Raw genomic sequence first — 13093 nt, forward strand, 5'->3', positions numbered from 1 at the left:
AGCCCCCTCCCAATGGATCGATCCCTCGACCTTCGGATGATGGAGTGATTACAGTCACTTCCTGTCCAAGTTGATCCCAGAGCTCGTCAGAACCCGTCCCTCATACACACCCCCACAGACCTCCCACGACATGTCTTCAAAGTCGACCTCAGACTCGGCAGCTTGGAAAGCCATCGCAGCCCGCAAACAGGCCTCGCGCGCTGCCCGGATCCCTTCGAAATGGCACATCCCCTCTACCGTCCTGCCCAAAGATCCCCCGAGCTTGGAGCTGGGTCCGCAAAACGTCCTGGATGTGCCTCGCCAGTTCCTCTCGCGCTCCGAGATCGACATCACTGAAAACTACACGGTGGAAACCCTCCTGTCAGCTCTGGCGAGCAAGAAACTGTCGTCCGCAGAAGTCGCCGAGGCCTTCTGCCACCGTGCAGCCATAGCCCAACAACTCACAAACTGCCTGACAGAGCCACTCTTCGACTCGGCCATCCACCGCGCAAAAGAGCTAGATGCATACTTGTCACAGACCGGGAAACCCTTTGGGCCGCTTCATGGGCTGCCGGTGTCTGTCAAGGATACATTCAACGTCAAGGGCGTGGACACGAGCATCGGACTGGCTTATCTGTGCGAGAAACCCGCGACGGAGAACGCCCCATTGATCAATCTTCTGTTGTCGCTGGGCTGTGTGATCGTGGCCAAGACGAACATCCCCCAAACGCTCGCGTCGCTCGACAGCATCAACAATGTCTTTGGGAGGACGATGAATCCTATCAACCGCCTCTGCACAGCTGGTGGGTCGAGTGGCGGAGAAGGTGTCCTTGTGGCCATGAAGGGCAGTATTCTTGGGATAGGAACGGATATTGGCGGCAGTATCCGAGTACCAGCCATGTGCAACGGCTTGTACGGCTTCAAGCCATCCAACAACCGGATTCCCTACGGTGGACAGGCACAGACCGGAAGAGAAGGGATGAGTCGTACGAGTGTGCAAGCTGTGGCGGGTCCCATAGCGCGGAGCGTGAGAGACATTGATGTCTTCCTGCGAGAGGTGATCCCAAGGGCGCCATTGTGGGGAGAGGATTGCATGCCGTGTCCATGGCCCGTCTCAAGCCCTTCTCCTCAACAGATCCAGGGCAGCGGGCCGAATGGCGAACTTGTAATTGGCATCCTACGAAGCGACGGAAACTGCACCCTCCTTCCACCGATCACTACCATCCTGAATGAAGTCTCTGTCGGGCTGTCAGGCGCAAGCTCACGCACGGGAGTTAAAGTCCTGGTTAAAGAACTGCTCACGCCCCGCGCTTGGACGCGATCGCAGTCTGTCATGAGCAAACTGATGGGTGTCGACGGTGCGGTCGTCATGAACCACATGATCCAGTCTACAGGTGAGCCGTTGGTGCCGTGGATGCAGACGCGATTCCGCTCAGGCAAGCCGCAGGCTCTGGAGCGCGTGGCGGAGTTGCAGGCGCAGCGATCCCAGCTAGAACGCGAGATGCTCGAGCTGTGGAGTGAGGTCGACGCGCACGGCCAACGCCGACAGGTCCTCGACGCCATCATTTGCCCTGTCGCACCTCATCCGGTCCCGCCCATCGAAGGCTACAACGCCGTCGGCATGACCTCGTCTTGGGTCCTGTTCGACTACCCCTCCGGCACCGTCCCCGTCCGCCCCGTCGTCGAAGCTGACCTGGAACTCGGCAGGCCGCTGGCCGCCGGCACGGTGCTTGGTAGCTGGGACCAAAAGTGCCGCGAGCTGTGGGACGAACACGTCACCGATCGTAGAGTTTACCTCGACACGCCGCTGAGCGTGCAAGTCGTGGTGCAGCGAGGGAGGGATGACTGGCTGTGCAAGGTGATGGGCGTCGTTGACGAGGTGATGAAGTCTCAATCAGCTTCCGGAGAGATCAAGCCCAGATTGTAACTTGTTTGACGATTACACGAAACCACTCTCCGACTCGTTACGCAGCGATTCACTCACCCACACCCAAATGAACTAGGGGAAGTGAACTAAAAGATGGAACCCCACACTCTCGGACAAGTCAAATTGAGGTCGGTTGTAGCATAACCGGCTCGCACGTGTCAGAGAAATGTGTACATGTACCTATGTGTACATGGTGTATCCGAGGATAAGTGTAGATACCACCACCATGAGAGCAGTACGAGGTATATGTTTGTGAAAAGGGAAATCTATAGTATATGACTTACGACCCCTTGCGGGCAACCATGGTACTTGCCATCTGTTGTGTGCCTACACCTACATCCATACTCCTAGCCTCGCATACTCCTGAGAGTTTTACTAACTAGCAAAGCATACATAATCAGGACGATTCAATTGCTCCAACAAATTCAAAGCCTGGCCAAGATACCATCATGAATCACTAGACTTCTGTTATTTTTGTAGGTACAGGATGACCAGATGCGGTGTGAGGTGAGGCTGGCTTGCGTTCAGGCTGCGGACGTCGTGATGGTGTCTTGGTGTGTTGGTTGCCTCAAGGACTGGGCGCAGCCACTGCGGAAACGAACTGCGCACCCACCAGTTGGATTTCTTGATCAACCAGCCACCAAAGCATGGACGCCTGACCGCCTTACCGCCTTACCCCCTTTAGCAACTGTCTGATCGTCCCTGTTCGACTTGAACGGAAGCCGTGTCTCCCTCTGACACTGATCCATCCAATCAAAACCTGCCGCGCAGGCGTACTCCGTGTTCACCTAATGGCGACGAGAAAACCCCCCGAAATTGGATGCAGTGTGTCGCTCGCTTCCATTCTCGTTGGCTCAGCTGCTCCTGGTGCTGCAAGCTTGCATGCAGAGTCACCCCCTCTTGGGCCTTCGCTTGACATCTGGACACATCGAAAAGGGCACCCGGCACCTTCGCCTGCCACTGCCAATGCTGGAGGCTGAAGATTGACGGCGCACAAGGCCAGCAGCTGAAAAAAAAAGAGAGGAGCTTTCCGTGTCCTGTGATTCAGGGTCGGGGGTTGCATGAGGTACGAGGTACAGCTGGGCCACCCTATATCAAGCCTGTCAGCCCCCAGGCACTGAAAAAGTGCTTTGTCCCCTGTAAGACATGAAAAGAGGCTTGCGTGGCCAGCAGCGAGGAGTGATCAGACACTTTCCAGCCGCCAGTTGACAGGGTATTTGTACCGAGTAGGTTGAGCGAATGTCACTGCACATCTTAAGGCATCACTGACCCAGCGTGAACGCCTTGCCTCTCTTGCAACACTCACCAAAGATCCCAAACACTATGGCACCATCGCACCCCAGGAAACGCATAGTCGTGTGCTGTGACGGTACGTGGCTCGACAGTGACGGTGACTACCAGACTCCCAGCAACGTCACCCGCATTGCGAGAGCCATTCCACCGGTCGGTGAAGACACGTCCACCACTCCTCCTCAGCCAATCACCCAGGTTGTCTTCTATCAAAACGGTATTGGCACCGGGTCTCCCTCCCTGTACGACAGATTCATTGGAGGCGCTACTGGCGAGGGTCTTGCGGAACATATCCGGGAAGCTTACAGCTTCATTTGTCTCAACTACAACGACGGAGATGAGATTTTCCTACTTGGGTTCTCGCGAGGAGCATTCACCGCCCGTTCAATCTCCAGCTTGATCAACGCAGCTGGTCTCCTCACCCCGAAAGGGCTGGAGTATTTCGTGCAGGTCTTCGAAGACTGGGAGTTTCAGCAGAAGAAAGACTTCAAGTCCAAGTGGCCAGACCTGCCCTTTGTGGGCCATAAACCCCCAGTCACTCATCCAGACTACCAGAAGAAGCTCATCGACAATGGGCTCACACGGCCGAACATCAAGGTCAAATGTGTCGCCGTCTGGGACACTGTCGGTGGACTGGGCATTCCCATGGTCGGACTCTTGCCCCAGCCGCCTAGCACAGACTTTGCGTTTGTTGACACGCGGGTCGAGTCGAATATCGAGTATGCATTCCAGGCTCTAGCCCTGGACGAACACCGACGTTCCTTCTCTCCCACTATTTGGGATTGGCCGCATGAGGAACCCAACGACTTGAAGTCCCTCAAACAATGCTGGTTCCCGGGCGTGCATAGCGACGTCGGCGGCAGCTACGACGATACCGCCCTCGCAAATCTCACCCTGGCGTGGATGATTAGCCAGCTGGATCCCATTCTAACAATTGACCACGGCTACATTTTGAGCTACATCACACCCGTTCAGAAGGACGATATGGACCTCTCCGGGCGACATCAAACATTCACCCACACCGGTCGCATGGCCACTGTCAGCAACACCACACCACACGCGCGGCCCTGGGGTTTGGGTAAGATTCATGACAGCATGAGTTTCTTCTTCAAGCTAGGCGGCTCGCGTATCCGTACTCCTGGCGAATACCGCGAACAAGAGCTGGCTTCCCAGCATGGGGTGCTCTTCTGGATGCTGTACAAGATCTTCCACCGTCTCAGCAACCGCTTCGAGGACAAGCACCACGCGCTTCCACGGTTGAGGAGAACCAACGAAACAATTCACAGCAGCGTCCGCATCCGCATGGGCAAACATGGTCTCGGCTACAACGACAAAGGGACATATGACTCGGAGGCTCTAGAAGGCTGGGTCATGTTCGGGGTAGAGACGAACCCCGACACGCCTGTCGCCATCAACGCTCCCGGGGCCGTCGGCAAGATGAAGAATGTTGTGTGGAAGAAGCAGGTCTTCCCAGAGAAGCTCATCGAACCCCCGTCCCCCAATGGGGAGAGGAAGGGCAAAGTCGAGATCTTTGAGGACGCGGGCAAGACGCATTCTCTCGAGCTCGAGGAGGAACCCCTGGGCGCCTTTGAGCGCAAGATCCTCCAGGACTGGCCCGTGGGTGACATCAAGAAAGACTTTGACACCATTGTTCCTGGGAGACATCAGCAGAACGTCGACCGCGCGCATACAGTGCCCCTGGATGCTCATGACCATGTTCGCGGCTCCTCGAGCAGCAGCACTGCCAAACCTGGAGACCCGCTGACCGTGCAGACCGGAAAGAGGAGGAGCGAGACCAATTGACAGTGGCCAAGCCCTCGTGCTTCAGGACATGGTCGTTCTGGGGAGAATACGAGATTCGCCCTTCCCGGCTGACAAGGGACAGAGAGACGTGCTTTACTGGCGGTGGAGGTTAAATGACAGGAGCGACTTGAGTTTCGAATTCATGCCGGTGCGAGGGAGTTTCATTCGACCGACCGACCGACCGACCGACCGACCGACTGGATTGATTACTACTGACTGGGTGACCAAAAATGGACATGGATAGTTTACATAATTAGCAAGCGATGGATATTGGCAAGCAGGGCGAAATGTGTTGCAGGCAGGAGTTGATGGCACAAGAGACAAAGGATGTGGATGAGTTTCGCACACAGAGGGCTGATAAGCTAGAACGGGGCATTCCAACCAAGAGTAGGTCAGACTATCCGTCCCAGCCACAGCTATACAAATAGCCAGCTAGCCAGCTACTCTGTACGCAAGGCTGAATCACATCTTGCGTTGTTTTCTCGAGGTCCTGGGACCCCTAAATTTCTTTTTCTTCATTTTGTTCGAGTCAACTGTCTGTCTCTCTGGCTGTCTCACTGTCTGCCTGCTTCGCTGTTGCGTTCGCTCTATGATAACAACCCACCAGCATGCCGTCCCGATAAACTATGTACAAAAATGAGCACATTTTCGTCCCGTTGACGTCTCTCTCCATCATTCCTTAAATCCCAATCACCGCCGGTCAATGTCGCATCTCCGTCTGGCTTTCCCCAGCCCTCGCGACGCCACAGTCAGCTTCGGTGATTTCACTCGTAGTTCAAAGACACGCAAGAAATCTCCATGGTAAGATAACCCATGTCGAAACTCCCGGTTTCCATTCAGCCCACTCAAGACAAACCCACTCTGCAAGGAACACGGGTGCTCTGATGCTATTTCGTGCTGTGCTTGGGTTAGTCTCATCACCAGGTCTATGTTTACCTCAGCTTGTACAATCTCACAGCGAAACTGCGGATAGATTCATTTCTTTTTGGCATTTTTCAGCGTTTTCACCTTTTTTTGGGTGTAGGATGTTTTCAAAGCAACTTCTGCTCCCAGGCTTGTAGAAGCTTCGTCGCTGTAAACAAGGAGTTCACGTGGGCATTCCCCAACATAAGTGCGCCGATGGTCTTGAAGATAGCATACATCGCACCTCGTTTGCCGCAGGATCATGCGGGTGTTGCAGTGGGGGTTGGTGTTGGTGTGGTTGTCATTAGTCTTGGTCGTTTCACAGCATCGCCGTCAGGTTGGACGTCCTGCAAGGGGTTAGTACGACGCCGATTAGACCTCGTGGTATGGACATACCTCGACCTCACTGATGCTACGCCGGACCGGCTTGGCCTCTGGCTTGGGATTCTTAATCACCTTTTTGACCGGTTTACTCGGTCGCGTTTCGCCGGCTTTTGCATCGAAGAGATCTTCAGGCAACTCCCAACTGTTCTTGTCAGCATTTCTCCAGAAGGTAGAATGAGCAAGGAAGCATACTTTTTGGACGATGCGAGATTCAGGAAATGGACTTCCGGATTGTAGTTGTTCCACCCCTCGCACACCTGCTTGAAGGCCTGGAATGCTTGGACCAGATTCAAGCTTCCTTTGGCCACCGTGTCGATACCAATGTAGAATGTGTAGGTGTAGATGGTGTGCGCATCCCGATCATTTTCCTGACTGGTATTTTCCGTCAAGGGAACTGCGGCACCTTCCCCGTTAGTCGTCACCAGTTCAGGATCGGTCGTCTCAACAGTCTTCGTCTCTTCCACTTTGTACTTCATGCTGCCTCTCTGCACTTCTCGGATTTGATCAACGTCCTGGCACTTGTGCACACGTTTGAACCCCTTAGTAAACGGTCGAGCAAGTTCGATTCCCTTGGTGCCTTCTAACTGCATGACAAAGATCCGAACTTTGCTTTCGACAAGACCCGCCCATGCCTTGGCCGCGTCGGCGTTCAACGCACTAGCAGTCACGCTCAAGTAGTATTTGTGATCTGCGGTGAAAAAGGTATGTTTCCGGAACAATTCGCTCCAGGAAGCTCTGCCGGCAAAGATCTTTGTGACTATCTTGTCAGCCCTCTCCAGTTCGCGGAGGATAACCGTCTTGCCGGACTTGGAGATGTTGTATGTCGCGCACATGCTTGGGAATGCAGGCGTGATGATAGGCATGATATTCTTCTCGTCACCTTTGTAGAGAACAGGGTTCCAGACCTTGAATCCGTGGTTGGGACCTAGATTCTTGGGTTGTTGCTCAATATCCTTCAACATAACCGGCAGAGGCCATGGCCATTCCTTCATGATGTAGAAGAATTTTCCTACAATCGTAGCACCAACCGCATGTGGATAGAACTGACAAACACGCGCAACGAGCATGGCCCAAGCGACACCACCAGGATAGCCAACAATATTGGCGTATATAGCTCTTCTTTGCGCCCATAGTTTGATCGCCCGGAGCGCAGTTCGGAAGGTTTTCTCGACAGGAACAAGGTCAAGGATCTCATCGGTAACACGCTGGTTTTGTTAACTTGACGTCCCAGAAGAGTTGAATGCGGCTTTCTTAGACTCACTGGGCCAGTAATTGCACGGATGGACGCCTGATCCATTCCTACCAAGAGGCTATTGTCGTTCAAACCGAGTTTCGGAGGGATGGTCGTCAGAGTTGCGATTGAGGCGAAGATCAAATCGATCTCAATATTATTGAGCACGAGTTTGATGATGGGCACAAAGGAGTCGGGAACCGGCACAAGCGATGAAATTACCGCGGGAGGGGCTTCCTTTTCTGCGATACGTCTCAAGACCGCAGGGAAGAACTCAAAGAAGTCTTCGCGCTTCACATGTCTCGGAGCGACGGCGAGAGTGTCAATATCAGAGCCTGATGACTGTTAGCGTCATGATAGCATAGCGACGTCGAGAATTCTTACCAGGTCCAAAGACACCTAGGCGATAACTGCCGTAGGGATAGACCCTGCCACCAAAGGTATTGATCTGCGATGGAGGCAGTCCCTGTTTCCGACTGACCTCACGGACGAATTCCAGAGTGACCTTGCTCAATAGCTTGAGAACATACATCCGCTTTTCTGTCTCTTTGTGCCCTTCATAGTTGTTTTCCCTCTTCAACTCTTCAATTAGTTCGGCAGTCTTCTCGTTGTCTAGGGGCTCAGGGAGGGCCATGGACATCGGACCGGTGATGCCATGTTTGCGGTTTCGTGGTTCAGGGTCAGTCATGGTGTGCGCCGGTCGACACTCTGACTTGATCTTTTGGGATTGTCCTCGGATTCGCGATCGGGGTTGTCGATGAAAGTCGATCGTTAGGCAACAGGAATGGGCTCTGGCTGTGGAAGAGGGAAAAGGATCAGTGATCAGTTGGGTAAAAAGAGGAAAAGAAGGCTTGAAAGAGGCAAAGACATCTTCACCATCCCAAACTCCAAAAGAGAGATGAAAGTGAAAACCGGCAAGTACAAAACAACAAAGGCGTAGTCAAGTGAGGTGAATTCACAAACCCAACGTTCAAGGGACTTGATCGAGGGGCGCAAGACAGGAATTCGGGTGTAAACTGCGCAAACCGTGCAAACAGTCTAAACATGGTCCTTGTCACTGGATGCCAAGCCATATAGCTTGGCGAGTTTGCAGACTTTGTCCTCCTATAATTGGATTGTTGAATGACAACTCTCAGCCAGCCTGCCAGCCTCTCCTCGTCATGGAACAATTCAAGCTCAGAACCTGTGTTGAGAAATTTTTGTAGACTATACCATATGTTCTACTGGCTCGGCTTCAATGCTCTGACCGTCCAGTCCAAAACCCGCATCGACATATTGCCTGGTCTCCCTAAAAGGTGACTTCCTTGAGCTCTCCACTATCAATGTGAAAGACAAATCCCCGAATATTGGACTTCAGCGACTCTGGGACAAACGGGGATTCTTTCAAGAATGTCATGCTCTTCTTTACATTTTCCTCCAGGGAGCTGCCAGGACAGGGTTAGTGAGATGAGCCAGAAGCTGGGATGCATTGACTTTACCCAGTGATCTCGTAAAATTCCATACTGTTGATCTCTGCCTCCAGACTTGGGGCGCGCTTGTGCAATTCCCCCTTGACCACATTGTCTCTATACATTGTTGCTCCGCAGTCTGCATCGAAAGCAGTCAGTGCGGTAGGGACAACAATTTCTTGTGGGATCGAACCTACTGGTGTGTTGGACAATGATGACATCAGTAAAGTTGAGAAGTGTATCAATCGAAAGGAGAGAATTCACAGCGAGCTGGGCATTCCCGCCAGCAACTCGGCAGACAACTACCTCTGCAACCTGAGGTCAATCATATACCCTGAATATCGGTACAAGGTCTGAGTTTACTTACCTCCAGTTTTTAACTGGAAAATATTCTCCGGAATACACCGTGGATCGGCGCAACTGACTATGAAACAAGTCAGCCTTGCCTCTCGCGATCAGTCGAGACATTAGGAATATACTCACTAATCAGGATGTGCGGAAGCTCGATCCCTTGCTCTTGCATTTCAGCAAAGGTGGGAATACGCTTGTGATGGCCGAGAGTTGACCTGTCCACAGTCAGCGTCCATTCGCTGCAAAGGGATTTCTTCTGGCCTACCCATGACGGTCAATAACTTCCTGGGCTGTCAACTTCGGCGCCATGGTGGTTGATGGGTTGCAGGGTATCAGGATTCTACTCGATCTATGGGATGGCGTTCGGCTCCTGAGATAATATCGAAGGGAAACCGACTTATAATCTTCTGAGACAACACTCCCATTTTATAGACTCGGACCTGTCTACGGCTTTCACGTGTTTGGTGTTTGAGCTTGCCCTAGGGGCCTCGATAACGACATCATCAACGGGCCTCCTTCCGTCGATGCCGAGGAAACAACCACAAGATGACATTGCAGATTCTCTACCCCGTATCGTGAGATTGCAAGTGGTCGCCATGACTTGATTTGGGATTTGAAGCAGCAATGGGGCTTTCAAAGGGTGTCTGTCTGTCTTGGAACATGTATACCTATTTGCCGTCTAAGGCGGCCTAGACTCCCACCAATTATGTTCTATCACGGAATATATTAGATCAGGGCGTCTAACCCCCTTTCGGGTATTTGAGCCCTTGCCCAACTAAGCCATTTCAAGGTCTTCGTACCCTGGTCACTTCAAACCCACCTTTCATATTTTCCCTCCAGATGCATCACAATCTCGCTACTGGAGGACCAGGTCGTTGATATTCGAGCGTCCGTCCTTGGCATGCCGTGTGCTGACAAAGGTGTATGGAAGAATGGTGCAATTCATCCACCAGAATCCCAAGAACCTCAGCTTGAGTGACGCAGATCGTCGGATTGTGCGGAAAGTCTCCAACATAGCGGCGGCAGCGACACGCAAGGCCAAAGGCACAGCAGCTAGAACAAACACCTTACAGCTACCGGATTTCCTATTTACTGAGACCAAAGATGATAGCGAATCGGGCCCACGTCCCCTGGTTGCCCCAGAGAATGATACGGCCTCCCAACACCCACCCCAGCCCAAGCATACTCGTCCACCAGCAGACCAGACCCTGGCGAGACACGCTGATGGGTGGCGTTACGCTGTTTCTATCGCACCGCCGTTGTCTCCCTGGCCCAGCACGATCAACTCTCCCGAGTACGTGTCCTTGCTGATGCAGCCGGGGCTCTCCCAGAAGCTACTCCTGGATGCTTCAAGTGTGGGCGTCAACTCCGACCCACGACGGTGGGTGAAGATATGTCGTTTGACGACCATCCTGCAATTCCTCCCCCAGATGATTGGCCACAGCAAGTGCCTCGATTATGCCATCGACTGCCTTGCCGAGCGCGTTCGTCAGTGCTGCGTCCAGAGCCGAGTCCGGGACCAGCTGGTCCTGACGCAGCTGGAGAGGCGCTACGGGCGTGCCTTGCAGTGTCTGCAGAATGCCCTCAACTCCTCCCGGAGCATCGATTGGACCGTGTGGTATACGACGCTATTACTAACATTGTTCGAGGTATGCGACCCACCCGCACCAGCTCTATTGTGTATGTCGTCTAGGGCGTGGCTGACCGTTGATGCGGCGTACCCAGCTACTCGACAACTCGGGCCATCATGCGTGGATTTCGCATTCGCAGGGGGGCAAGCACATCTTATTTTCGCTAGGGCCAAACAATATCAAGACAGAGTTTGAGAAGATCCTGCTTGCGGCACAATGCCAGATAATGGTAATCAGACAAATAACCCATTGTCCCTTTTCGAAGTCCGTTCTAACTCTGGTCGGGTCAGACAGTGGAAACCACTTTTCTCAACCAGGACTGTTTTCTCAGTAGCCCGGCGTGGCAGCGAGCTCTTCGATCCACCATCACCCGTGACAGCCTCCTCTCGGATCGTGCAGAGCCAGTCCTGACCATGTGGATGCTGACAACGCGCGCCCCTGGCCTTTTTAGGAGAACAACGGCGGCCGTTCTCGAGGGCCACCTCCCCGAACAGACGACAAGCATAGCTGACGAACTCAGTACGCTGATTGAGGAATATTCCAAGTGGCGAGAAAAATGGGAAGTAATCCTGCTTGGCGGCGATAATTCGAGCCACGACGAGAGCGGTGACCACGCTGACGAGGTGCCTGTGGCCCGACCTGTCCCTACCATCTTTGCCATATTCCTGGCCTTCTCGGCTCTGGCAAACCGGTTTCTCGTGGCAGTTCAGCCATGTCGGGCTCCCCTCGCAGAGACTAACGCCATGAACGCAGCTCAGCGCATCCTCGAGTTCGACCGGCTTCAAGAGACAGACTCCGTCACAGATCTCTGCAGGACCTTTTCGGCCAGCATCGCTCGCTCAATCGAGCTCACGAACCTGGAGTGGTCGATGCAACAGAGTGCCCGTCGCGCTGGCAAGACAATCGAGCCTCGAATCTTTTTGAGCTGGTGTGCCTTGCTGGGACGGGTTACGGGGTAACAAAAGCCGGACTTGGGTAGAACAGGAGCAAGCGCACTGGCATTTGAGCACTTTCATTTTCTTCGCACGAGCGACAAGGATAACAGACCATTGACCATTCAGGTTCTTTACAAAATTTCTACCGCGTGCGATATGATAGTGCAAAGCGAGGAGTCATGGGAGGGATTGTGGTTGTCTACGTCAAGTACAAGGTGTCAATTTAATCACAGTTCTAGATCTCTTGGTGGAATAGAGAGTTCTTTTTTTTTTTTTGTGATCCCCCTCTCGAGACTGCCAGCCCTTAATGTTTTTCCCTGCAAATAAATTCGCCTCGGAAAATGTCGTTGACTCTGTCCAGCCTGCTAGTCAATAGCGACGGAGATGGTTCCCATACATTCGAGAAAGTGCGACAAGACCAACAGGTTGACAGTCTCTCTGAATTCTCTATCCCAAATGTTCCGCGTTTAAGTCTGATGTCAGTAATTTTTTGTAACGATGATGCCACAAGAATGGAACGGCCGGCCAAAGATCGATTAAAGTGATGGAAAGGTCAGTGCGGTAGACGAGCAAATGAGATAATGGTCTGTGGGTGGAAGGAACTCGACCCGAAACCCCTTTGTAGTAAGTCGACCACTACAAGCTCGATTTGTTCCGACTTGTAGAAAGTTCGCCCAACGTGCAGAATCTTGCCGATTTCGGCTCGAGATCAAAGCTCCAACACCACAGCGAGCCGGGTCGTTGGGTCATGAACCACAGTGCCATTTACGGGACATCATAGCACGTGAACAATTGAGCCGGCCCCTCGCCTACTGCCCGTCCAGGAAACCGATTTCGTAAATCGAAACACTTGTGTCACACACTTCCTTGGAGAGGTTGTACTGATAGGCGCTCAAAAAAAGAGAAAACCAGAAAACCTAGGATGCCCACATTCGACTAATTGACCAACCTAGGATCAAGTGGGACGATTGTGGCTGAGAAACGATGTGCAACACCACGAAGAGTAGAAAGTAGTTGTTTACCTCACGGCTGTAGTTGCTTTTGGAGGTGGTCAGCCGCCAGTGGCACATGGCATGGCGACAGCATCTCCAAATGCAGGTGGTGGTCTACCTGTCGTCATGGGTGTGTGGTAGCTGCTTGTAATGTAGGGTGCTTGGTGCTATGGTGTAACCCGAAAAAGTCTTATTGGCGGGCTCTCTAGTTACAGATGC

At 52.9% G+C, this 13093-nt stretch overlaps 5 protein-coding genes across 5 annotated transcripts; 3 read left to right on the plus strand and 2 right to left on the minus strand.

Moving 5' to 3' along the window:
• Nucleotides 1-130: 130 nt before the first annotated feature.
• Nucleotides 131-1906, plus strand: AYO21_07700 (hypothetical protein; the record flags this gene model as incomplete). The annotated part of the gene is made up of 1 exon (XM_022657654.1): nucleotides 131-1906. One exon carries the CDS (start codon nucleotides 131-133, stop codon nucleotides 1904-1906), a length of 1776 nt encoding a protein of 591 aa, XP_022510062.1.
• A 1323-nt stretch (nucleotides 1907-3229) lies between these two features.
• AYO21_07701 (hypothetical protein) lies at nucleotides 3230-4999 on the plus strand (the record flags this gene model as incomplete). Its single annotated transcript, XM_022657655.1, has 1 exon — nucleotides 3230-4999. The coding sequence occupies one exon, from the start codon at nucleotides 3230-3232 to the stop codon at nucleotides 4997-4999; it is 1770 nt and encodes a 589-aa protein (XP_022510063.1).
• Nucleotides 5000-6162: 1163 nt separating this feature from the next.
• On the minus strand, nucleotides 6163-8205 carry AYO21_07702 (hypothetical protein; the record flags this gene model as incomplete). Its single annotated transcript, XM_022657656.1, has 5 exons — nucleotides 6163-6249; nucleotides 6299-6428; nucleotides 6479-7491; nucleotides 7548-7852; nucleotides 7902-8205. The coding sequence occupies 5 exons, from the start codon at nucleotides 8203-8205 to the stop codon at nucleotides 6163-6165; spliced, it is 1839 nt and encodes a 612-aa protein (XP_022510064.1).
• A 600-nt stretch (nucleotides 8206-8805) lies between these two features.
• On the minus strand, nucleotides 8806-9625 carry AYO21_07703 (hypothetical protein; the record flags this gene model as incomplete). Its single annotated transcript, XM_022657657.1, has 6 exons — nucleotides 8806-8941; nucleotides 8996-9104; nucleotides 9163-9273; nucleotides 9333-9389; nucleotides 9449-9531; nucleotides 9582-9625. The coding sequence occupies 6 exons, from the start codon at nucleotides 9623-9625 to the stop codon at nucleotides 8806-8808; spliced, it is 540 nt and encodes a 179-aa protein (XP_022510065.1).
• A 623-nt stretch (nucleotides 9626-10248) lies between these two features.
• AYO21_07704 (hypothetical protein) lies at nucleotides 10249-11906 on the plus strand (the record flags this gene model as incomplete). Its single annotated transcript, XM_022657658.1, has 3 exons — nucleotides 10249-10965; nucleotides 11042-11176; nucleotides 11238-11906. 3 exons carry the CDS (start codon nucleotides 10249-10251, stop codon nucleotides 11904-11906), a joined length of 1521 nt encoding a protein of 506 aa, XP_022510066.1.
• Nucleotides 11907-13093: the final 1187 nt, after the last annotated feature.

Source organism: Fonsecaea monophora (assembly GCF_001642475.1).
Source record: "Fonsecaea monophora strain CBS 269.37 chromosome Unknown Scaff61, whole genome shotgun sequence".
In the NCBI taxonomy this organism is placed as follows: Eukaryota; Fungi; Ascomycota; class Eurotiomycetes; order Chaetothyriales; family Herpotrichiellaceae; genus Fonsecaea; species Fonsecaea monophora.